At 41.6% G+C, this 24,275-nt stretch overlaps 2 protein-coding genes across 3 annotated transcripts in view; one reads left to right on the top strand and one right to left on the bottom strand.

Moving 5' to 3' along the window:
• Positions 1 to 344: 344 nt before the first annotated feature.
• LOC115056545 (gamma-glutamylaminecyclotransferase B-like) lies at positions 345 to 1,721 on the top strand. Its single transcript, XM_029523070.1, has 2 exons — positions 345 to 435; positions 816 to 1,721. The coding sequence occupies exon 2, from the start codon at positions 840 to 842 to the stop codon at positions 1,308 to 1,310; it is 471 nt and encodes a 156-aa protein (XP_029378930.1). The 5' UTR covers positions 345 to 435; positions 816 to 839; the 3' UTR covers positions 1,311 to 1,721.
• Positions 1,722 to 2,361: 640 nt separating this feature from the next.
• The window catches only part of LOC115056520 (FERM, ARHGEF and pleckstrin domain-containing protein 1-like), a 42,743-nt gene continuing 20,829 nt past the window's right edge, over positions 2,362 to 24,275 (bottom strand). The window contains exons 5-28 of one of the 2 annotated variants that reach the window (XM_029523026.1): positions 24,057 to 24,135; positions 21,534 to 21,631; positions 20,560 to 20,674; positions 19,142 to 19,289; positions 18,597 to 18,692; positions 18,326 to 18,492; positions 18,161 to 18,229; positions 17,929 to 18,004; positions 17,334 to 17,544; positions 10,480 to 10,688; positions 9,875 to 9,964; positions 7,907 to 8,040; positions 7,146 to 7,227; positions 6,948 to 7,009; positions 6,631 to 6,806; positions 6,400 to 6,530; positions 6,172 to 6,240; positions 5,985 to 6,074; positions 5,388 to 5,470; positions 4,854 to 4,966; positions 3,769 to 3,929; positions 3,087 to 3,194; positions 2,842 to 2,993; positions 2,362 to 2,698 (exon numbers count right to left, since the gene is read on the bottom strand). In XM_029523026.1, the coding sequence (XP_029378886.1) occupies positions 2,632 to 2,698; positions 2,842 to 2,993; positions 3,087 to 3,194; positions 3,769 to 3,929; positions 4,854 to 4,966; positions 5,388 to 5,470; positions 5,985 to 6,074; positions 6,172 to 6,240; positions 6,400 to 6,530; positions 6,631 to 6,806; positions 6,948 to 7,009; positions 7,146 to 7,227; positions 7,907 to 8,040; positions 9,875 to 9,964; positions 10,480 to 10,688; positions 17,334 to 17,544; positions 17,929 to 18,004; positions 18,161 to 18,229; positions 18,326 to 18,492; positions 18,597 to 18,692; positions 19,142 to 19,289; positions 20,560 to 20,674; positions 21,534 to 21,631; positions 24,057 to 24,135 (2,786 nt within the window). In that variant the 3' untranslated portion in view covers positions 2,362 to 2,631. The remainder of the gene's footprint in view (positions 2,699 to 2,841; positions 2,994 to 3,086; positions 3,195 to 3,768; positions 3,930 to 4,853; positions 4,967 to 5,387; positions 5,471 to 5,984; positions 6,075 to 6,171; positions 6,241 to 6,399; positions 6,531 to 6,630; positions 6,807 to 6,947; positions 7,010 to 7,145; positions 7,228 to 7,906; positions 8,041 to 9,874; positions 9,965 to 10,479; positions 10,689 to 17,333; positions 17,545 to 17,928; positions 18,005 to 18,160; positions 18,230 to 18,325; positions 18,493 to 18,596; positions 18,693 to 19,141; positions 19,290 to 20,559; positions 20,675 to 21,533; positions 21,632 to 24,056; positions 24,136 to 24,275) is intronic. The other variant, XM_029523034.1, reaches the window with a different exon arrangement.

Genomic DNA, 24,275 nt, shown 5'->3' with positions numbered 1-24,275 from the left:
ACAGCTGTGAGCTTTACAGCCAGGAAGGGGAGGAGAGGAGAGAGAACACAACTGGCTCAGACCAAATGCTTACACCAGCATTCAAATCTTTCATTAATTAAAGATTAAAAGAAAGATGCCTAAAACTACTTTGTTTACGACACTCCTTATGAAGGCCATAAAGTGGAGAAATGTTTGCCAAGTTTATGATTGGTAACAGAAATGTGACGATTATATTCCTTTTGATTGTCTGTGTTTTATTGGTCTTTCAGTGTTGAGAAACTCTTATCGGATGGACTTCAGCTCCATCTGTTCTGCAGGAGCTTCACGGTCTGCTTACTGCGCATGCGTGCAGTGATCTGCGCCTTGGAGTGTTTACCTTCCGCAGCTCTTCGCCAAAACACACTTCTCCTTTCGCTGTGCAGAACCCGTCCTGTCTTCTACAGCCTCGTCCTGGTAAGGCTGTTCTCCTCTGATCGCTTTCTGGAGCAGGATCCGGGATGTGGACCCTTTTCCCTGGGACTCTGTTTGACGGGCTCCCTCTCCTCTTCAGACTAAACTGAGCAGCTCGACTGCTTATCGCCGTGAAAACAGACCGACCTTCGTGTCTGCTACATGAGTGACTTAAACCGGAAATCATCCACATTTAGAAACGTGTCAATTCAATTTTCACATAAGAAATTGAATGTTACTAATTTTTGTTGCTGCTTTTTCCTATTTCCCCACGTTTGCTTTTGAAAATTGAGAGCTCCCAAGTTTGCACAAAATTTGCTGAAATAAGAGTAAGACTGGCCTGATCCTCATCCTTAACACCTCTTCCTTGCTTGGCATCACAGATCTGTTCGCCCTCCTGCTTCCACATGTCTCGTATCTTTGTCTATGGCACCCTGAAGAAAGGGCAGCCAAACTACTTTCGCTTGTTGAACGGGACGAACGGGAAGGCGGAGTTTCTCGCCTCAGCTCTCACGGTGGAGAAATACCCACTGGTCATCGCTGGCGAGTACAACATCCCTTTCCTGCTCAACATCCCCGGCCAAGGTCATCGAGTCCACGGGGAGATCTACAAAGTGGACGACAGGATGCTGAACTTCCTGGATGACTTTGAAAGCGTGCCTTCCCTGTATCAGAGGACTGCGGTGAGGGTGGAGGTGATGCGGTGGCTGCGGAGGACGGAGGGAGAGGAGGCGCAGCCACCGGGCAGCATCACCGAGGCCTTCCTCTACAGCACCGACACCCACCCGTCAGACTGGCCCTCCCTGCCCTGCTATGAGAGCTACGACTCATGTGGAGATCACGGCCTGCAGTATGTGGCCAGAGAAGCTCGACGCTGATGAGCTTTCCTGTTTCTCTGGATCAGACATGCAAGCTATTTTCATATAAAAACACAAAACGACAATGTAGAGAGCTTCTATTTTGTGTTTCCCACAATATGGATGACATATTTATTGTTAGAGCACCCTAAAGTGCAAATGCCCTATTTTCCTTTCTTTTAAAAACACAACATACCATTGTTAAGAAATCATCTGCAACTATTTTTTTTCTCACGGTGTTCTTGATTTAAATGAGCTCATTTGTAGTTCCTGACAGTGAAATGATAAACCAACAAAACTGTTTCAAAGAGCATGCAGATATTCATCCTTTTCAGCTGAATGCCATCAGGATCACTTGTCCCTGAACATTTTTGAACTTGTGATAATATGTAAAAAGAAAAAAAAAAACTCAAGTAAAAATGAACAGCATCACTTTCTGAGTTGTCTCATTTTTTTTCTTATGAAAACAATCTTTTTTTTCATCTTTATTTAATAGTAAAATCGAGCAACCTGGAGGGAAAAAAGAAAGACAAAGTTTTTGGCAGTGAACCAGTGAAATGTCTGTTGGCGCTGGAAGCAGTTTGGAGGAAATTCTATTCTTTGACACAAAACTTACAGGAAAACATGAAGAGACAAAGGAACAATTCACAGTGTATCAAAGTACTGTACAAATAGGCACCGTCCAAAAAGGAAAACATGGATGTTTTCTCACATTAACTCATCAAATTATATATAGATACTCACCATGAGTTTGTTCAAATGCACACAGATCTCCACATACATGTATAAATCCTGGTTTATCTTTTATTCAAGTTTATATATGTACATTTTTAAAACCACCCCGAATGGATGACGTTACAGGTTTATTTAGGACATTATCACCAAGGAAACTGAAAAGGTAACACTAAATGGTGCACACACTCATATTTCAGTGTCCCAAAAACTATGTATTTGCATGAGTCTTATGATAAATATAAAATCCTGACTGTAAACAGGGCTGTTCTTGGTGTAAAATCTGTGTGTGTGTGGACATCACTCAAAGGCACAAACATAAACACTTAGTCAGGAAAGGTCTGGCACAGAAAAAAGAAAAATGACATTTATTTCATACACCGTGGGTGACTTCCATCACGGCCTCTGATCACACACTGAGCGTGTAATAGAAGGGTGGGTGGCAACAGGCGCTGAAGTGGAAGGACCTCTGAGTGACGCGTGTGATTCAGCTTTTTAGAGGTATCAATTAGTGTTGATCTGAGTGGGTATAATAAAGAGATTGTGCTGTTTGAAGTCCAGATCCTCACCCAGAGGAGGAGGGCAAAGGGAGATAAAAGGTGCAGATTCATCAGTAAAGGTCTTTCCTGGTGGAGTGGCTGGTGGAGCAGGTTGCACTGCGGATCACCTCCATCCACCTAGAGACACGATCGATTGCACAAAATACAGTCAATGGTGAAATAAATCAAGAGCATGTGCTCATTCCAACCCAGAGAATTCTTCTTACTGAAGGTAAAACAATGTATAAGAAGGAAAGAGACCATTCCCCATCACTGGATACCTTTCAAAGGTGTACTCGCTCTCTGATCTGAAGTAGTAGACGTGGGATTTGAAGTGGAGTTTGAAGACGTAGTCTTTGTGGATGTTCTCTGACTCACACGGGACGGTGACAGAGTAGCCCAGCAGAGGAAGGCTGGCCAGCGGGTAGTCATCCTGCAGGCGGAGCAAAGAGAGCAGCAACAAAATAAAAATTCCCCCCAACACATTTCTACTGTTTACATTTCAGCACATTCCTCGGTGTCTGACCTGATGTGACTTGTAGAAGAAGAGGCTGAAGTTGGTGAAGACCACCCAGAGTTTCTGCCAGCCATTACTGTTCTTGAACTTCCTCAGCAGGTTGCCTGACAGCTGGTTCTGGAAATAAACAAGACAGAGAAGGAAAACCATGTGTCTCATTCCATGCCACAATCACTGATCCTTTGCTTGGTAGGAGGGGAACAATACAGATTTAACAGCCAATACTTCTGTTTACCAGGACTTTGTGCTAAAGTTAAATGGAAATCTATATTTCAGCATATTTTTGCAGTTAAATCTCAGGTTAACTTCCTGACAGGGATCACGAGGCAGCTGCAGTACCTCTCTACTCCAGCAGGTGCCACTAAAGGACAGAGACTCGGGGGACTGACGTCAGCTGAGAGCCTCATCAACTCACTGGCTGGACTAGTGTCCAATGTGGATGGACAGAGGTGGCAATAGAAGATTAAGAGACAGGAAGACAGAGGTAGAAAAGATGGAGGAGAAGAGAAGTCAGACAAAGGACTTTAGGTGATGGTCCTTTGCCTGTAGAGAAGAAGACCAGAGGAGACAACACAAACTGGACAACAAGAGACACGTGGAGTCCACAGCTGCAGGACAAGAGAGGGAGAACGGGACAGTGATGTGTGGAGAGAGGAGTGTGTTCGGAGACACATAGCACACAGGGTGGTACCTCCACGGCCACACTAAAGTCCACCATGGATACGCTCGTGTTGCGATGCCAGCAGACGTGAACGGTAGTGTTGCCACGGTGACCCTGGCGCTCTAGAGATGAGCGAGAGCTGCAGAGCTCCTCCTCCGACTCCTGCTCAGCTCCACTGTCCTCCAGCAGCTCTGGTAATCAAACATGAACACATTGTGGGGTTTTTATGGCATCAGCTCTACAACATTTGGAAATCAACAGGCTAATGCTTTGCATTTTAATTGGCTACAGATGGAAGTGAATATTTCCAGTCTTCTTTGTTGGATAACTTTACTGTAAAGTAAAGAAGGCCTGATTTGCTTGCTTTTTTGCAGCAGATTGCCTTCGGCATTTGTTAGATGAGTATAATCATTTGTACTTGATTAATATTTGCAGTAAAACCTGTTGTGGCATTTTTAGATTTATCATAGCTAAAAATGAAGACGCTATAAAGACGGTGCTGAAAGGTGCAAAATCACCGTTTTGTTGTCACTTGTAAATCGATACTCTTTAACTTCATGAATTAAAAATTTTCATAGCAGGTGATTCAGCAAAGGGACAATAGGGATGTCACAGTGAAAGTCACCTCATTGAACAGTGTGACAGGTATTTAAGATAAAGAATGAGGAAAAAGATGATGAGAAATGTGGGCTGACAGCTAGACAAAGGACCTACATATATCAGGTGACATTAAAAGTAAGATGAAAGACTGGCTGAAATAACTCTGTGACATCATTCATTGGGTGAGCTGAAAGCTGCTGTTTGTAAAAGTGAAAGAAGAGAATTGCGGGAATTGGACATTTATGCCTCTCTGTAGGGATGGGTCCATTTCCCTCCCTGAACAGAGGAAACGTTAGGTTAGTCACCCTCATCTGACAGAGATGAAAGCAAACTTTGGTTATTTCCAGATTATTTTCATGATGAATCCACTAGTCCAATTTCCTGGTTCCCACAGAGTCCCAGGCAATCCTGAAAGGCTCTGTTTATGACTTGGTGTTTGGCAGAATAGAGCAGCAAAACAAAGTCAGTATCCATCCCAAAGAAACAAACGCAGATGGAGAGAGAGGCTGACTTACTGTTGTCAGGGAGGCTGGTGGAGAGCAGGTCAGTGCTGGGACTGCTGCTCTGTTCTGCTAGGTCGATTGCCATCCTGATGTCTTCAACCCACCGCTCCATCTCTGACGCACAGCTGAACACAGAGAAAACAGGCAAAATAATCAATGTTCGTCTTTTCATTAATATCAATCTCATTTTGTCAATTTAATCACACAAACTTGACAGTAAATGAGAGAAATATGTCAACATTATCTCTAAATTTGAATTTTTCCCACAGTCACTGAACCGCTGAATGGAAACTAGGTCACACGGCCCAAATTAATTAGAGAACAAAAAACTGTGGCAGAGTCCTGTGGAAAGGAGATCCATCTTTAATGAGGCTGACCTGCATTAATCTTTAAAACTGTTATTCTGAGAAACATTTGCTCATTATGGATGAGCAAAAGTTTCGACAAAAGAAACAAGCATACTTTGTTGGTTGTTGTTCTTATTTTCACCCATTTCTTTTTCATTAATATCTCTTTGAATTGAGCTGTATCTGTGTTTATGGATACCTGGCTGCCACCACCACAGACTGCCGTTGTCCAAACAAGGTGAAGGAATGAGGGACTCCCCACTCCTCTTCACTTTCCCTGATCTGCAAAAGCACACAGAGCATCATGAAACCCACACACACAATGTTCACACACACATCACTCTTGAGACCTATTTTAACTTTTAAAAACTAACATTCATTTTCTGTTTCTGGGTCATGGGGGGGGTGCTGGAGCCAATCCCAGCTCACACTGGGTGAGGGTGGGGTCACCCTGGACAGGTTGCCAGTCCATCACAGGGCCAATACACACCAACAACCACTCACACTCAGACCTGCAGACAATTTAGAGTCACCAGTTTACCGAAACATGCATGTCTTTGGACGGTGGGAGGAAACTGGAGTACAGGGAGAACATACAAACTCCCCACAGAAAGCCCCCAGGCTGGGAACCAAACCTGCAACCTTCTTATTGTGAAGCAACAGTGCGAACCACTATTCCACTGTGTTGCCAAAAATGAACACAAATCTATTCTATTATAGAGGAGAAGCTGTTAAATCCATCATCGCTTCAAATCTGGAACCACTTTCAATATCAGTGCATCAAAAAGCATTTTACCGTCATGCCATAGAGGGACAGCTGGCCATGAACTTTAAACTGGTTGGATGGAGTCATCCCTCGACTGGTGTACACCAAGGAATCACTGAACTGAGGGGAAGGCAAAAGGAGGGAAGAATAGGCTTAATTTCTCGCCATCACCTATATTATATATTCTTAAATGAAAAGAGCAGCTGTAGGGTCGTACCAGGAAGAACATTCGCTGTTGAAGACCCTTCCCTGAGAGCTTGCTGAGACAGCCGAGCCTGATGAACTCCTGCAACAAAAACACCATAACAAATAATTATATCAACGATGAATACATAATTAAATGTGTCCTTCTTTGTCGGTATTGCAAAAGAACTTTAGCCAAACTTGTAATCTCTCAAAGCACACAAGGGTCCTCTCATCAGAAAATACATTTAACAAGTCTTACCCTGCCGTGGATGGCGAGGTTGTCAATGCCAGTCAGATCTTTCTTCAGCTCTAGAAGCTTCTGGAAGTTCTCCATCTTCATCATGGCACCTTGAAGCTGCAGCACCATCTCTGAGATGTCTGCCAAGGCAGCTGAAGGTGACAGGAGGGCATGAATGTGGAGATGGTGAGAGGGGTAAAACAAAGCGCCATGTTCACCCACAAATGCACCCGAGTACACCCTTTCCTGTACCTCTGCAGTCCCTGAAGTCTTCGTGGGTCGGAGGGTAGTGCTTGCAAAGCCTCTCCAGGATGAGCTTGTAGTGCAGCAGGCGATGAAGAGGACGCAGGAGGAAGATGTTAAAGGGCAGGTAGCAAACCCTCTGCTGCTCAAAGTCTCGACAGACAGTCTCCACCTTCCGACTGGACCTGAAGATCAGAGGTGAATAAGTGATGTTATGACATTTTTGCCTTCAACAACCTGGGCCACTTTTCTTAGCATTTCCACCAGCATTCATCCAAAGTTTTACTCATGAGATATATATTTGACCTTCTGTATCATCCACATACCTACAGGCCCGTTCCAGTTCAACCAGGCACTCTGAATGTTTCTGGAGATGAATTGTTAACTGCTGCAGATCCAAACAAGAGAGGAGGGACAGAGCACAAGAAATATATTAAAACTCCTCTGCCGTTATATTTTAAACTGCTGTTATCTTGAAATGAGGACAAAGCTGAAGAAAACCACAACACAAGGGAGATATTTACCCTCAGACCCTGGATGTTCTTCAGTAAAATGTCTCCAATTCGCTGGTAGTCTCCTTTAATGTGGGCATTGGAGCGACCCTCCCTGCCACACAGACCAGAGAATTTTTTTCTAAATGTTTTCATGTGCAGTAACTTTTATTCACCAGTAGATGTCAGGGCAGGATCATGTTTTGAACACCACACAGAGAACTCTTCCATTAACCCATTTATCTTCCCAGAAAGGACTTAGGCTGTTTCCATGTCACCTTGTTACTCTTGTGGACTTAAAATAGCACATGGTAATCTTGGTATGTGACATAAAATTGATTTGTACTGTTGCAAACATTTCCTGTAGAACAGAAACCTAATCTTCCTCCAGTTTCCAGGGTTTTGGTTCATCCCCAAAGTCTGATTTTGTGTCTTTGTGAAACATGATCCTTCAGATGTCCGATGAGAACAGCTGATTGAACACAATACGACTGAGAGGCCAACCCAACAATGCAGTGAGATTCTTTGTTTTTCACTCAGCCTGTATTTGCTTTTGCTCAACACTAATCAGGTTATTCTTTGTTATTTTGTTTTAGTTTTGCTGTAGAATTTGAATGACATCTGTAAGATTTTTTAAACTGAGACATATAAATTTCATGTTTTTAAAATGACAAACTGAGCTTCAGCTCGTTGTCTAAATTTAAAATGTGCCATTTAACAAATGCAAATGTCTGACGAATGTAAAGGGGCTATCTGAGCCATCAGTTTTCTGAATGGGAATTCCAGACACTGACCATTGTGCAAGCCGCTGTTCCACCTCTTTGAGGAATCCCTGATGAAATTTGTAGACTGGATCATAGTTGGCAGAAATCAGATTCTTCACAGAGTCAGGAAGTACCTCATCTTTCCCCACAAAACTCTGGAAGGACTATAGAGGACACACACAACCAAACAGAGATAGAAATAGACATTCTTAGTAATTTTTCTCATTATGGAATGAATGTTTAGTCCAGGATTATCTCATTTTACAACATATTTCAGCTTTAGGAATCCACAAGTCACTAATTAATGGTGAAGAAGTAAATTACTTGATCAATACAAATCTGCATTTTATGATAACTATTCCAATCAGCCATTTTTCTCAAATTACTAAAGTTATCTGGTTCCAGCTTCATGGTTCTGGCAATTTGCTGCTCTGCTTTGTCTGGGAAAACAAATGGGCCTTTAGAGCTTTTGGAAATTATTATGTGAAACTGTTTTCTTTTATTTATAAACAGTATTATTATTCAAATTACTGAGAATGAAAGTTAGAATAATTTATGAAAATTGTGGAAATAATTGATGGTGCCATCATTTTGAAGATGAGCTACAGTAAAATGAATTATTCCTTTAAAAAAATAAAAAAAAAACTTTAAGACAAGAAATTGTCATCATAGCTATGACGTGAATGGAGCCACACACAGTACTTGTACCTGTTGTGACCCCAGGTATGGATCAGAATGAGTGACTTGAAAGCACAACAATATTTATTTGCACCAAGGCAACCCTATCAGAGAGTACAGACACACCACGATCCTTGTTCCCCCAAGCAGGTAAACCACAACCTCTGACACAGAGGTGTTATATTCTCCTTCAGAGTCATTCCCACACAGTTCTGACGGGGTTGTCCTGCTGTTTCACAGCAGGAGTTGTTGGTAGATATGCAGGGTGACAAAGAGGAGAGGGAGGAGGGGATGGGAGGGGTTGGTGTGGGAGCTCAGGCCTCAGCAGTGCCAGCCAAAGAAAATATTTAAGAGGGTTTTTAAAAAAGTGCAGTGCACGCCTTCCTTCCACATCAAAGAGGGTGGAAACTACTGTTGAGAAGAAAAAGAGCTGAGAGGGAGAAAAAATATATACAAGAGAAAAGGAATATGATATTACTGTCCCCTTCACATTGAGGGTACAAGTTATGGTCGGCTTCAGAATATTATTGTGATGGTGCTTGAATTTTGAAAGACAAAGTCTGAACCACATTAAACTGCTCCATCATACCTGTAGTCAGGACAGCGTGTTTGTGAATGTGTTGATTTAAGAGGTTTAAAAAAAAAGTGTCTGTGGCCTTAAAGAACAAATAAGATACAATCAGAAGTTTGCTAGATTAAACTGAGAAGGGTAACAACATGGGATGCATTCTTGTGAACAAAACAAAACGCAGAACTTTGTTATGTTCAAAGTTGTATTTCCATCAGATATCTGACCAAAGTGAGAAAAATCCTCATAAAGCTTTGGATGGTGAGTCTCAGCCTCGAGTTGTGGTAACTAAACTGGCACAGTGTGCGGAAATGCGTCTAGTAACACAATATAATAATAAAATCAAATGCCAAAAACACCATCAGTTTTTGATTTTCATTTATGAAAAAAATGTAATAAATAAATGAAAAGACAGAACTCAGCTGCTTGTCCTCATGTATTTTGGCTTTTAAAAGATTCAGATGCTGATCTCAGCTCTTTTAAAAAGACCAAAAACTCCAGGCTCTGATATAACCAGTTTTGACTCTGTATTCCCATAAGTGATGCTTTAAAGAGCATAAGCTCAGCTCGCTGTCTCTTTGCGTGCTGTGATGTTCTGGGCTGTGTTCTTCAGGATATGTGTTTACACTTGGCCAGACATGCTCCTTGTCTTCACACAGTTGGAATTACGTCTATTGCACTCTGAGCCAGAGTAGCGTCTGCTGCTGTTTGCACATCTGCACAGGAGGCAGAGATGTTTCGAAAATCCTCACCTCTGTGATGACCTGTAGGTCTTTGAGGTAGGTCCGCTCTGTGGTCAACAGCTCCTTGGCGATGAAGTAGGCCTTATCTGTGGGAAACTTCTGGACACAAACCAAAATATCATCCATCAAATCTAACCTTTAGTTTTCGACAAATAAAAACCCAACATCCCAAAATATAAATCAGGAAACTAATTTGGAATGAACTTTCATGAAATGCTTAATTTTTACAATGAATGTTGGTTGATTTGAACATTTGAAGTGTGAATCAAGAGCATATGTTTTTGATTCATGTGCACAGGACATTAAAAGCTGAGGTTCCAATGCTACAATATTCACCTTTCAGATTTATATGGATAACATCAGAGTTACCAGCATCTATTAAATTCCCCATAAAGATTTGTAGTTAGGATATATGATAGATAGCCTATGAATACGTTTTTCTTGATCTATCATAATTTTTTTAAATCGAGTTTGGTGTTCATGATTAACAGGAAATGGCTCTGACGTGGGATCCTTCAAAGCCTTATACGAGCTGAGACACGGTTGATTGATGATTCACTGCAGGATCACACAAAGGATTAAGATTTCCAACATTTCCCTATCTATATACTCACCTTCCTCCTCGCCTCGTCCTCATCATCATTGCGAACGTATCCGGCCTCAGTGAGCAGCGGGCTGGTGAGTGGTGACAGCTGCCGTCCCTCAGGACTCTGACCTGGACCCAGGACACCTGTGCAACCAATCCCCTGCCCATTTACTGAGCCGCTGCCATTAACAATCACGTGGGGACTTCCCAGTGGCGAGTCGTCTGAAGCAGGGCTTCCTGGGGGCGGGAATGGAGAATAGCAAAATGGAAGGGGGAGGGAGGCGGGGACAGGAACAGAGTGAGATAATAGAGAAGATGGTTGGAGAGGATAAGAGATGGCGTTAATGCAGATTCAGGTTGTACTGTATGAAACTGTTCAGCTACTTTCATGAAATCCACTGCGACTGTGCATCCAGCTTCCTTGTCCTTTAATTCTTTCAGTGACATTTTTATTATTTCTTTGGGAAAATGTTACTCAATTTACCAAGCTGCCTTTTTCAATATTTCAAACATTTAGAGGCTGAAAATACAAGCCAACTCTAATTGTGCTCACCCAATATGGCAGTGAATTTCATGGGTAGAAGATCCTACACAATAAATCATGAACTATGAGTCAGGACCCAAAATGAGCAGCTATTATGTTCCAACAGGTCACCACATGACAAAAATGCTACAACCCCTCAAATTTGAGCAAGGCTACATCATCTATTTGGGTCGACATCTAAAATATGATGAGAGACATGAAAGATATAAGAATAAATGTTAAATACATGGTTAGTAGGGAGCTACAGATGATAAAAGTCCGTTTATTTGTGGATCTGTGTATTGTAAGGGTAGGAAAAACAAATAATGCAGTTACACATACTAAAAGGTTTTTCAATTTTGCTTGAAAAACTACAGCTACTTGATGACCTGAATTCATTTTCTGTCAATACATCTCCCAATATATTTTTCCTAGAATTCTAGACGACAGTTTATGAATGCTTTATGAAATTTTTCCATTTCCCTTGCAATGCACTATAGGCACATTGTTCTTGAGCTAAAAGATAGCTTGGTGAGTAGTGACACCTAAAATCATCTGTTTTTTAACTGGAGTCTGGTCTGTCTGTAGTTGAAATAAATTGATGCAACTTGTTCTTAATCATCTAAACAGAAGAATAAAAAGGGAAAGGGCTACTTCATAGCTAGAGTCACTACAGAGGTCTACTACAAGTTGTGACCGTATACTTGCCCAGGTGCAAAGTTTCCAAAGAGTCCACTGTTATAGACCAAACAGGATCATGGGTAAAACCATGGCAACCACTGAGTGCAGATCTGTGACGGGCGCTATAAAAAGAACTTACCACCACAGAGACAACAACTTCACGCTAAAACCACAAAAAGTGAGCTAACAGAAGCTAAAAAACATGAAACAGACAGAAACGAATGTGTACACTGAATACCAAAACACAAAATCACCACTCTACACTAACACAACACAACACAACTCATGGGTTGCAGCAGGTTCACGGTGTATTGGGTGGATGTGTGAGAGGTGGCTGGACACTGGTTCTATCTACAGAAAATTCTTGAGCCCCCTTTTCATCGAACACATAAGGTTTTTTTTTATTGACACTAGTGCTCACAATCAGTTACAGTGTTAAAAAAGAGAGATGAAGGATAAAGAAAAAACCACCAGAGAAGAAAAAAAAAATCAGTTTGTGTTTTGAGATGAAAATCACAAAGCACAGGTGTGTAGAAATACAAAGTGTTACAAGCATGTCAGAAAACAAGTGAGTGGCTATAAAATGAGTGTGCGTTAGCAGAAAAATGATCATCAGTGCCTTTCTGTTGTAAAGGAATATTAAGACTACTGGCAGTTGTTCATCAGCAGTTTGACCTCTGCATGTCCAGTGTTTAGCATCATTTTCAGCTTTAGGGCTGCTACAAAGCCCATCACACATCAAATGCTGCGTGCAACAGCTTTGGCATGCATCATGGGAAATCGAGTAAATGCTACAGGACATGCAAACCAAAACTGCCACCATTCATGAGAACGGCCGCAATGCCAGTTTATCCCTTCAAAAGAAGGCAGTCAGTCAGTCAGAGGAATGTAAACACAAAGAGAAGCAGATGTGATGCTGAAAAGCCAATGTATAGCATTTTAACAATCTGATTTTAACTGCAGGGGACAGCTGGTTAGCTTCACCTAGCATAAAGACTTAAAATGGGGAAAACAGCCAGCTATTAAAAATAGGTTTTTATTCATTCATTCAATTTCTTGATGCTAGGTGTAACTTCCTGTGGTGAGAAAAATATCTACCTATTACTTCCAGCAGCCCAATAACACCCAAACACGATCACATTTTCACAGAGTGTGTAAAAGAGAAGCAGAAAAGCTTCAGTCATTTTCACTATTTTTATAAATTTTCCAACTTTGGCTGTGAGTAACCGCAAAAACATCCAAATTACAGTACAAAACCACAATTTATAGTATGTTACTGTATGTACAGCTTGTTAACATTACAAAAAAGCCTTAATGTAAGTGACTTGCTGCAAGTGCTATTTGGTGACAGTGAAAGGGAAGACAAGGTAGACTCAAATCCAGTATTCAAGTATGTATCTTTTATGTGTATGTCCATCATCTGACTATACTCAGCCTTTCACACCTTGCAAACACCATGTCTCTCAATTATATCTTTTTTGCACTTACATTTGCATTAAGCTTAACTTTACTTATGTCTGTCTAATTTCGCCATCCCAGTCTGTGTTATATAAGAGCACTGGAGTTGAGTCTGCCATTGTTTTGTACTTGTGCTTGTCAGTGAGAAGACCTGAGGCAGAACACAAATGGACTTTAAATATATATATAAAAAAAGAAGAGTGCAGTTAATTAATCATGAGGGTGCAGCAATGAGAAAAGCGTGAAAACTGTAAGCCATCCCACAAGATGTGGATAGGAGTGTGTGTCTGGAAAAATGTAAGCCTAAACATTTTTTGTTTTACTGCACCTAAAGCCTCTCCAACATTTCAAACCATTTTGAGCGCTATGACAGAAACATTGCATGAAAAAGTGAGAAAAAGCAGAGCAGAATGACAGAAAAGCAGGGACTTGTCTGGTTAACATGCATTCAGAACAGGTAGGAGAAGGTGGTGAGAAAACAGTGTTGGGGAACACCCCTCCCAAAAAACATGCTTCAAAACAGTGCATTTACAAAGAATGAACATTTGTTTCAGGAAGAAGAAACAGCTCTGAGAAAAGATAAGGTTGCTGATGATAAAACCTTGATGACATTATGTCTGAGTTAGGCCACCTCATGACTTGGACCTCTGGGTTTTAGGGCAAAAAGTTCAGATACAGCTCCTGAAATTGGTGCACAATTTGCAGTAATGTTCATGTACAATGACAAGCTATTCAATTCAGTTCACTTAGTCCATCATTTATAAGCATCTTTAGTTTGTAAGCCATTCCAAATATAGAAAGGTGTGGAAGATATCCGCCAGCAACATATTCCTATAGGATAATTACTAAATCATTAACTCATGGCAATGTCTGTATTTCCCAACAACACAGCCAGGAGAAAAGTGAGAGAAGTTTATCGAGCTGATATTAGGATGCTGTTATTCTTATATTATGTTTGTCATAATCACAATCATACTATAGCATGTTAGGATGCCAACATTCACCGTATGAATGCCAAGAGCTTTGGAGGTATGTGCCTATAAGCCAGTGTGAGAAAGATTTTGCCCTGATGATAAAATGTCGAATCACTAGATTAGCACAATTTTACTTATAATCAAAAGGCCGAAAATCATTTCTTTTTGACTTTTGAAAAACTATTTGGAAAATACAGAAAATTCAGTTTTTGTTTTTTGAGGCAGAGCAGCCAACTGAACTTCAGTACAAAAAAAGCATCGTCCTTTCCAGGAGCTTTGTGGCCAAGCCTAAATTTAAATGTCTGTCCTTTCATTTATTTATTTATCATTTATTTTGTTTTGCAGCAAGAACAAAATAGTGTGTTGCGGTGAGTAGACAGCCAGCAAATGACAGTGATGGGAATGAGAGGCCAGCACATCTTCAATAAACAGTGTCGTAACAGAAGAGCAAACAGCTTTCAGAGAACAACAGAGAACAGCACGTTACCTTTTGTAGCTTGGAAGTAGTGCATGCCAAGGGCCAAGCCAAGCATAGCAGAGAACTATGAATGGATCACAGCTTTGTTAGGGACAACAGCTGGGTGAGTTTGATTGATTATCAGTTGTGTGCGAATGTGTAAAAGTGACAAAATCAAGAAGAAAGATAATAGAAAGAAATAAACACCCGCAGACGTGAAGTAAATAATTAATCTGAAGTAGAAATATAGATGCACAAGGAGCATCAGTTATTATCAAAAATACAAATAGAAATGTTGCTTCCCAAATAGTTAAACTTACAAATCTAGTCACCACTAATGGCGAATACAAAAGAGACTAACAGCAAAAGTTTCTACCACAAACATCCAAATTACAGTGCAAGTTGCCCACAACAGACAGACAGAAACTCTAAGTACGAAAAAGTGCTCTGAAGAAAAGGACTTCAGCTTTGCCAAAACCGAATAAAAAGGCAGACTGAACAGTAGCTTCGGTACTCCTCCCTCAACAGATCCAAATAGTTTACACATGAAACACATTGTTCTACACGTCAAGTGTATTATTCTAAGTATAATCCATCCTCTACAAATAGCATTCAATACACTGTACAATCAAAGGGAAGTAGATAATTTTTTATTATCCCTATAGGTCTGAGACAGCCTAAATTGCTTTACAAACTGTGTCCCCGTTTCCCTTTAAAACTCCATCACCTCCCATTGAAATCCCTTAATAAACACCACTTATTATCTTAAAGCCCTTCTATTGCACAAGACAAGTCAAATAATGAGAAAAGTTTGATTTCAGTGAGTATGCTACCTCAGGGAACTAAAAATAGGGAACCTTGTAACGACAAACAGTCTATTCCACAAGGCAGCAGATCCAGATAACAATCCACATCTCACCTAAAATCAATGCCACCTAGAAATCTAATTATGTCTCACTTCAGCATCGTCTAGCTCTGTAAAAGTGAGCTCCTACCTATCTCAATGCTAAACAATTACTGGGAGGAAGAACTCTGGGAATGTCTTCCTCACAAAAACTACATCTACACATTTAAATATCTATGACCAAATTCCCAACAAGAAACTGTTCCATTTCTCTGCTCCTACAGTTTTCATTTATGGCACATCGTAAAGAAGGTTTCCCTTCAAGCATGAGCCCGGCTCATTCCTCTGTCTTTTTACAGAGAGCAGGACAAATTGCCTCAAGGCTTTTAGTTGATTCTCCTTTTGATAGCTTCATCTTTCAGTCAGAAAGTGAATGTGTTTCTATTCACAGTAAACAAAAAAATCCCAAAATATGCTGTTTAATATGTTTCTTAGTGTACCGCAGCTAAATTAGTGTAAAAAGAGTCAATATTCAAATCATAGCAGGAATGGTAGGAGGATAAAACCAGCTTTATCTATTTTATGCTAAATAAAGATGTTACCATTCCTACATAACAGGATTATACTTCAGGCTCAATTAGTTGTGATACCAATCCCTCTCAACAGCTAAAAACACGACCGCCTATATCCTGCTCATTAAAGCGGTAACAACCCTCATCCTCTCCCTCACCGTCTTCCCCCTCCCCCAGCTGCAGATTCCCAAAGGAGAACTTGTGATGAGGCAGCTGGGAAGAAATCACGCCGTTGGAGTTGACTGAATTCAAGGAGCTGACAGCAGCGGGGTTGCCGTACATTAAGGGCTGGCTGTATGCGCTGCTACCAGTGTCTGACTCTGTGTCGCTGGTGTCAGTGCCACTACTGGTGGACCCGTCGATCATCTGGACTGGCTTGTTAAGATTGTTCTGTGAGTTTGGCTTTCCCTCACGGCCAAATAACTGCTGCACTGGACTAGATCTTGCCTGACCTGGTGCCATGAAGTTCCCAACATGATTTCCATTAGTTATGATCATCCTTCGCTCCATGGGAGCAGAACAGGGGGCCTGGGTGTGCAGCCCATGGTGATGAGGCTGATGGATGGGAGTAGATGTAAGCTGGCTGAGAATAAAAGGATCGGTATCAGAACGGTTCCTTATGTTGTTGTTGCTATACGGTTTGGTCATATGTGGTGGCGTGCGGTTCGAGGTGATTGGGGAGTAGCTGCCATAGTGGTTCGTTGGGTGGGATGACGGTGGGACAGTGGGAGTTTCCACTGGAACTGCTCCTGGGCGTTTAGTGAAATAATGCCCGCCGTCATCCCAACGTGAACCTGAGCGAGTCTGGGCATGACTGTTGGTCATCTCGGCGTGACTGAGCGAGTTTGTGCGGGGGTGGAAGCTGCTGATCACTGGGCTGGAGCACTGACTGCGAGTGCCGGTTCCTAATGGTCGACCTATGGCAGAAGCTCGCTGGTCACTACCCTGAAAGATCTCATCCAACAGCGTGCTGTGGAGGGGAAAGCGGCCATGAAACGAACCTCCATTTTTTAAAATTTCATCATCCTTTAGCTCGTGACTCAGATTTAACTTGTTTGCCACTGGAGCCTGATCTACATGGTTCCTGTTTCCCAGAATGCTCTGCTGTTGATGTTGCTGCATCAACCCCTGGTGATTGGTATGGTAAAACCCATTTACAGCCCCAAACAGACTCCCAACTTGTCTGCCGTTGTGAATACTACCCTCATGCTTACTATCATATGCGGCAGGCTCATCCTCATTGCTGTCATTTGCATTGCTGTGGCCCCTGATAGCTCTACCATTCTTTGTCACATCACATTCACTGTCTATATCGCTGCAGTCTATATAAGGAATAGAGGAGCTGCTGCCCTTGTGTGCCCTGCAGGATGGACCTGGGTTGAGGAGCTGCTGCTCTGGCGCTGATCCGCTGACATGGTGGTTCTGTCTGGACTGAATGGGGCCTGAGCCGAGTGCTGCTGGTATATCTTGAAAACCATTGGCGGAGGCTGTGACCAGTGGCAGCTCCTCTATACCATTGGATTCAGCTTGATGGCCTGTTTGGGCTGAATCAGCCTGGTCCACTAATGGAATAGAAATGGCATTCTGCAAATGAGAAATGAGTAAAAAGAGAAGGGAGTAATGGGTTAAGGTGGAGAGAAGGAGAGGGTTGAAGAGAAGCTGTGTGTTTTTTTTTAAAACAGCTCTTTTAACTGACTTACTGACTTTGAATCATTTGTTATTTACGGGAACAGCTTTAAAGAAAGCACACATTCACACACACTTTCTCTCCCCGGAGTTGCTCTGGAGAAAAACAGCTTTGTATTTTTGGCTGCAGAGCAGCTCTAGATTTAAATAGCGAGATAGTGAGCTATTAAAAACAGACCAAAAGTGCCTATAAATGTGTACAAATCTTCCAAGAAAAGAAAAGGGAGCATAATTGCAATAAATAAGTGAAAGAATAAAAGGGGAAACTAAAAATTGTATTACCTCTTTTGGTACTTGAGATCTAAAGGAAGCAGGTTGGGGGGACATGCTGCTGTTGGACAGGATCTTACTGTGCTTCCTGAAAAAGGCAGGGCACAAAACATGATTGCCAGTTCATTTCAATGCTGCAGCAGTAATTGCTGTAAATGTGAAGGATGCTGGCGAAGGTTGCGCCGATCTCCCACAATTGTGCTTTTGTTGCTCGAGCAGCAATTAAACAAAAATGAAGCTTCACCTTTCGAATGGGACTTTCTTGAGCTCTGAGTCTTTCACATAATCAATGATTTGCTTCTGAGTTCGCCCACTGCAGGTAGAAACACAGAAAGACATATACGTATAAAATATCAATTAAGAAGACAAGTCAAGAGTTGTTCCCGATCCTCTGCTTCGATTCTCTGACCTGAACCGGAATGAGGATCCTCTGGTGAAGAGGATGGGCTTGGGCTTGGGCTTGGGCTCCTCAAAGAGCCTGAAGAAGGCATGATACTCAACGCAGATCTTCCAGAAGATCTTACAACAATCCCTGCTGGCCATGGCGAACTCAAGTGTGTCATGGTGGGCGTTCTGCTGCAGGAAGCAAAGGCAGAAATGAACAGAGGTGAAGGGAAGAAGAGACACAAAATTTTATGTAAGGAAAGCAAAGAGAAAAAGAACAGAATACGGAAACTTACAGCTGGGTCTGCTCTCAGCTTGATCAGGAATCTTTTCCGTTTGAAGCTGAGTTTCCGAATTTTGGACCAGTTAAAAGCGTTAATCTTTGTGTACCCCTAAATGAAAGAGACAACATTGTGAAAATATGGTTATTATTCATGAAAAATTCACCATCACACAAAAGTAATGATGAGAGAGTGTGCTTAAACATGGGCCCAAAGCACACAGTTTTACATCAACTCGATTTGGTAACTTCTAATCACAAAATAATACATTCACCACTCCCAAAACAAACCTCCACACGGTACATTCTTCTTCCCTGCTCAGCTGGGTGGAGGCTTACCACAAAACTTCATGAACCAATTAACCAAGTTGTCATATCAGCTAAATTCGCAACATCTTAGCACTCTTGAAAATGCAGGAGAAAAATCAGAGAGACAACCCAAAGAGAGTTTGGGACCATTGGGAGGTAGAAAATATGCAGGTCAAGAATATAAATGTGGCACTAAAATTATTCTTGCAGGCCAAACAACCCCTTGTATAACTTTTCGAAGCAAGGTTTCACCTGGAAAACCAGAACCCCAGTGTGCGCCACAGCCAGGCTGAGTTTTGTTCCCTCTCTGTCCTTGGCCGGGTGCAGACGAACGCCGTACATTTCGAGGCGGCGAGCGATTTCCAGCAGCTGGAAGTCTGACTCTGCCGGTGTCTGCCCACTGTGGAGGAAAAAGATCAATCAGTCCAGTAATTATCCATCAATCGGCATAGTATTCAAGTAGCAACTCATCGCACTCTACCATGTAATAAATCATTCATCTTTGCTCATGTGGCTAATAAGTACCTCTCACCATGTGGTCACATGTCATTGTTTGTAGTGTATGGGCCAGATGGTGGACATGACCTTGTGCAGGACATGAAACAACAAACAGTCTTAAAATACAAGATCAGCTGGAGGTGCCCACTTTGGGAGGGAAGAAATCGACCACCAAAACAATTAGTTTCCTCAAAAAAAATCTTAAAATAGCTTCCTGTTTCCTGTATGAGCTGCTGAATTAGCCACTTCCTTCCTATGTTGGTGAGCGAGGAGGGAAAGGGAGAGCGAGTGCAGAAGCACACAGAAGGAAACGGGATGTGTGGCACAGAGTGTCACTATGAAAAATTATGAGCTTGGTCGTTCTGTGTTCACCCATGGATCTTAGTGGAATTTACAGCTCCGGCAAACATGGAAATGCATTTGACCACAACAAGGAAAACACAGCTATTGTATGAATGAAAATTCGAGTGTGTGTGTCTGTGTGTGGTGCCAGGGGTACGGAGGGAGTGCCCAGCCGTATGTTTGTTGATAGCCACCTCTGTGGGCAAGAGATTAAAAGTGTGTGTATGTGCACATGAACAATTGTTAAAGGGATAAACATCTCTGTGGGCGAGAGATGTATGCATCTGGGTGTAATTTTGTTATGGGTGTGTGTGTGTTTGCAAGTGCACTTTGAATAAACAGATTAATATCTCTCTGGGTCGGACTGGCATTACTTGCATGTACATTGAAAGTATAAAAGAAAAAAAAAGTCTCCTCACACCTTAAATCTTCATGTCACAAGAAACTGATCTCCAGTCAGGTTAAACTGCAGCTCAGTATTGTTGTCTAAGCAGTGATAATCCTGAGCAGCTATTTCCTGGTCCTGATCCTATAACCGTTGACCTGACCTTGATTGTTATTTTACTTTAATATCTATACTAAGATGATGTGAAATTCCCAGAGACATGTTTATCTTGACTGAAGACATGTCTTTGTAATAGAGACACGTGAGCATCACAGCACAGCTTCTCACATCCAAGCATTAGTTGTTTGATTCCGTTAAAATCATTGTAAAAATGTAAAATTAGCCCTTTTTCAGACACATTAAGTGCTAACAAGTGAATACTTCACATGCAAATCAATTCAATGTTTTCATCTGTACATATTCATGTGCCTGTGTCAAGACTCACACATGCTTGCGGTGGCAGTCGGTGATCTTGTCCCTGATGGCGTCCTGGTCGGGCAGGTACTTGTTGTGGAGGAGATGCTGCCAGCTCTGGGTCTCGTCGAAGTCTCCTATCTCCGCTGAAGGAGATACAGACAGAGAGGGAGAAGGAGACGTGAGTGACAGGGGAGGTCAAGAGAAGATGAAATAAAGACAAAGACAATGAGTTTTAGCAAGGAAATTATTTTTCCTCTCTGCATTTTAAGTCTTACATAGCTATTGTGACTATTCTAAGTCTCTTCTACTGTTGATGAGATGAGAAGTGCTGATGCATGCTTCTCCATTTATTCAGTAATATAGCAATAATAACCCCTTATACCAATGGCAGATACAGATGTGAGAACTGATTGTTACCATGGCAACTGGGCAATATCTTTAGCAGGCGGTGCCATAGCACACCTCTGTGTGTGAGACTGAATTTAATCCATGAATTCAATAAGTCCTCCATACACTGTGCTGAACAAGAACAGCCACGGAGGTGAACAAGCAGGTGGGAAACTTCAAATGTCATTATACTGATGATATTGATAAACAATAAGGGCTGCAGAATGGCACATTTTAAAAATATCACTTTTTGGGGCATCACATCTGCTTTACTATCCAAAACAGAAATACAGTACATGATAATTGTGTATTTGGTGATTGAGTGGCAGTCCCTCAATGAAAGCTGTCCTTCATTACACACAAACTTCACTTCAAGTTAATGAAGTGGTTCTACAGATGTATGTGGATTTATTCAAACATGACAAGACATTTAGAAAAAGAGCCATAACTCAAAGAATTGCCTTGATTAATGACTACATCACAAATTAATAAATAAATAAAAGGACTTTGATATATTGGTGCATATTCAGATGATGAGTAAATTATGTAAAATTGTGGTGTATCTGAAGGTCACACTGATGTATGCATGTACCGACCTGTGTGGTTTCCACTTACACTGAATGATGTGGGAGACCATGAGAGCAGCGCTGGTGTCGTTGCAGATGAGACGACCACAGGCAAGGTCGCGTTTAATCTGCAGGGCAAAAAAATACCTGGCAAAAGAAAAAGAGAGGGAGTGAGTGGGAGAGAAAGAAGAGAGCAAGAAGGTATAAAGCGGAAGACAGAATGAGAAAGTTAATAGGTTAATGCATGTTCCATATACCTAACAGCTGACATTGTGAAAAGCGGTTCCATTACCACCAGACTCTTGGCATTTATCCAAACACACGCACACACTGCTGATGCATTGCATTTACTGACTGCAAACAAATCCTTAATTAACAAAATGCCATTTTCTGTTAATCGTTATAAAGTCTGGACCTTAAAACATGACAGGGGCCTCATAAACAGTCACAAATGTTGACACACACACACACCCATTTATGTGTTGCCAGTTCATGCAGCTGCATTTCGATCAAGAAATCGCAGAGACAGCACTGTCGGGTAGAGAGTGTTGAAAAAATGATCCCAAAGCCAGCTATCTACCATGGTGTATAATTCCAACTGAATCCTGTTTTTACTGATGCATATTATTATGTTTTTAGTTTCTGTGTATTTGAAAAAACAAGTATGATCTGTGAGTCTGATTCACCAAGCTTCTATTTACTGAATAGGTACAATATTGGATTGGCTGCCAGAAGTACGTGTCTAGAGCCTGCGTGTGCCTGCGAGTGTGCTTAATGGCCCGCATCAGCTTTTTACGCGATACGCAATTCAGGCCTTTTAAAACTGTGTGATTACTAATAAAGTTAATGAGGCTGTCGTGAGTCTCTTTACCGTTTTATTTTCGCCTTGAGAGAAACATCAGCAGGCAATTTTACTATTTCAGAGTGCCACAACAATTATATACCGAAATATCAGTTGATATGGAGAATGCAACCTCATGATATTAACAGATCAAAGTGCTCTGTTAGTGTATATGAATATCAGAAAATGCAATGCAATGCCAGTTAAGTACACTGCACCTAACCTCCATCATAATGTGGCAGCAGTTATTGCCTAGTGTCCATTTCATAAAAGGGTAATGACAGCCTGATAAATTTCAACTGTTCTACTGTATTTATGTGCAGACACTATCCATCAGAGGAAACACTGACAACACTAAGACACTGCACAAGCCAATCAAAGGAGAAAAAAAGCCTCTGTGCCGGCTTCCTGTTTGATGATGGAGACAGCTGGCACATTTTGAGAAAATATGAGATCAGTGGCATAAACAGGCCAACTGAGAGGCCAAACATTAGAAAATATCCACAGAACTCTGAACTGAATACTGTATATTTGCAGATATTTGTGGTTAATGAGGTTAGGCGTTAACAGCAGGCGTGGTTTGACGGCCGACAGCAGGCGTGGTTTGATGGCCCACTAAACACTGGTTGAACAGCTATGACACAGCAGGAAGAGCTGGTTTATCTGCGAATAAGTCAATCACAGAAACGTGACCTGACGATTCATTTTGTCACCTTGCAGAGGCGTTGGAGGGATGCAATAGCTCTAGCAGCCCACCCTGTTTGCTCTCTCCTATTACATTACATTAAAATACAGCTATCCTGCAGATTTTAAATGCTCTTTTCAGTCCGACAAAATGATTGTATATTACAATAGATATCTTATCCAGCTTTAAGTAAATAAATTACACTCAATCAGACCCAGTGACAGTTTAATATTTCCTGTGAAGCGAAAGAGGAGGTGTGATGTCATGAAAATCTAAACAAGAGATCTAATCAAAGATGAGAGGACAAACACTTCCTGCTTTGCTCTTGTCTCAAGTGAATCCAGCTGGGCAGCTGAAGGGATCCATGGCACTATGGGAAAATGTGGAAGGTCAAAGCTCATATTTATGTTTCAGTTATGTGATTGTGTTTTATTGTCGAGGTCTTGGAAAAGCTTAAACAAAAACAAACAATGCAGTCAACTGTTTATGATCCAGGCCATATTTCATGAAATTAAACCTGAAACTGGTTCCTGAAAATGTAAACCTTGTGAATGTGACAATGTCCAACATCATATAACAGTTTAGTGTTAACAAGCCAAAAGTCCATCTCCAGACGAACCTTGGGGTCTGAGATTCCTTTCAGATTAAACTAAGTCAACCACATGAACAAAAAGTAAAACTGCTTTTTCCCAAATGTGGCCATGGCATTGTCTCCTTTCATCTCACGGATTGGAACAACAAATGTTTTCCTGAGGCTGGTTCCCAGATGAGAGATTAAAGTTTGACATTTTTTAGATGTTGGGGCATGTACATATAAATTTGTAACCGAAGCCAAACTGCTGGACTGAGAACAAGAGAAACAATAAAAAAAAATACAAACATATTGTATAGTAACACAGCGTCATGGATACAGCAGTGAACCATAACTGATATTTAAAACCCACCCTGAAGGTCTGAGAGCCATGTGATCGAAGCTTAACAACACATCTATTAATTTAAGGAGTTCTTCTCCCCAAAGGTGTGGTTTCAGCATTGAGAGGACCTACCGAGTCAGCTCCTCCATGAGCTGTGTGTGGTCAGGGGGGAAAAACTTCACCACAAAGCGAAGGATGGTGTTTTTAGGGCCTGGAGGAGGGAAATGATGGGATATGGTTAAGTAGGGAGAGATTGGGGGAGCGACAAAAATACAGAAGAGAGCCAGACAGAAATAATTTTACTACCACTGTTGTCCTAAATGGTCACACAGAATTGGCAGAGTTTTATTC

This window comes from Echeneis naucrates, chromosome 2, assembly GCF_900963305.1.
Source record: "Echeneis naucrates chromosome 2, fEcheNa1.1, whole genome shotgun sequence".
Classification (NCBI taxonomy): Eukaryota; Metazoa; Chordata; class Actinopteri; order Carangiformes; family Echeneidae; genus Echeneis; species Echeneis naucrates.
Note: the sequence above shows the minus strand (reverse complement) of the source record. Positions and strands in the feature narration are given on the sequence as shown.

Bases quoted from the DNA above. Each gene is read 5' to 3' on its own strand.
- LOC115056545 (XM_029523070.1), top strand. From the start codon at position 840: ATGTCTCGTATCTTTGTCTATGGCACCCTGAAGAAAGGGCAGCCAAAC.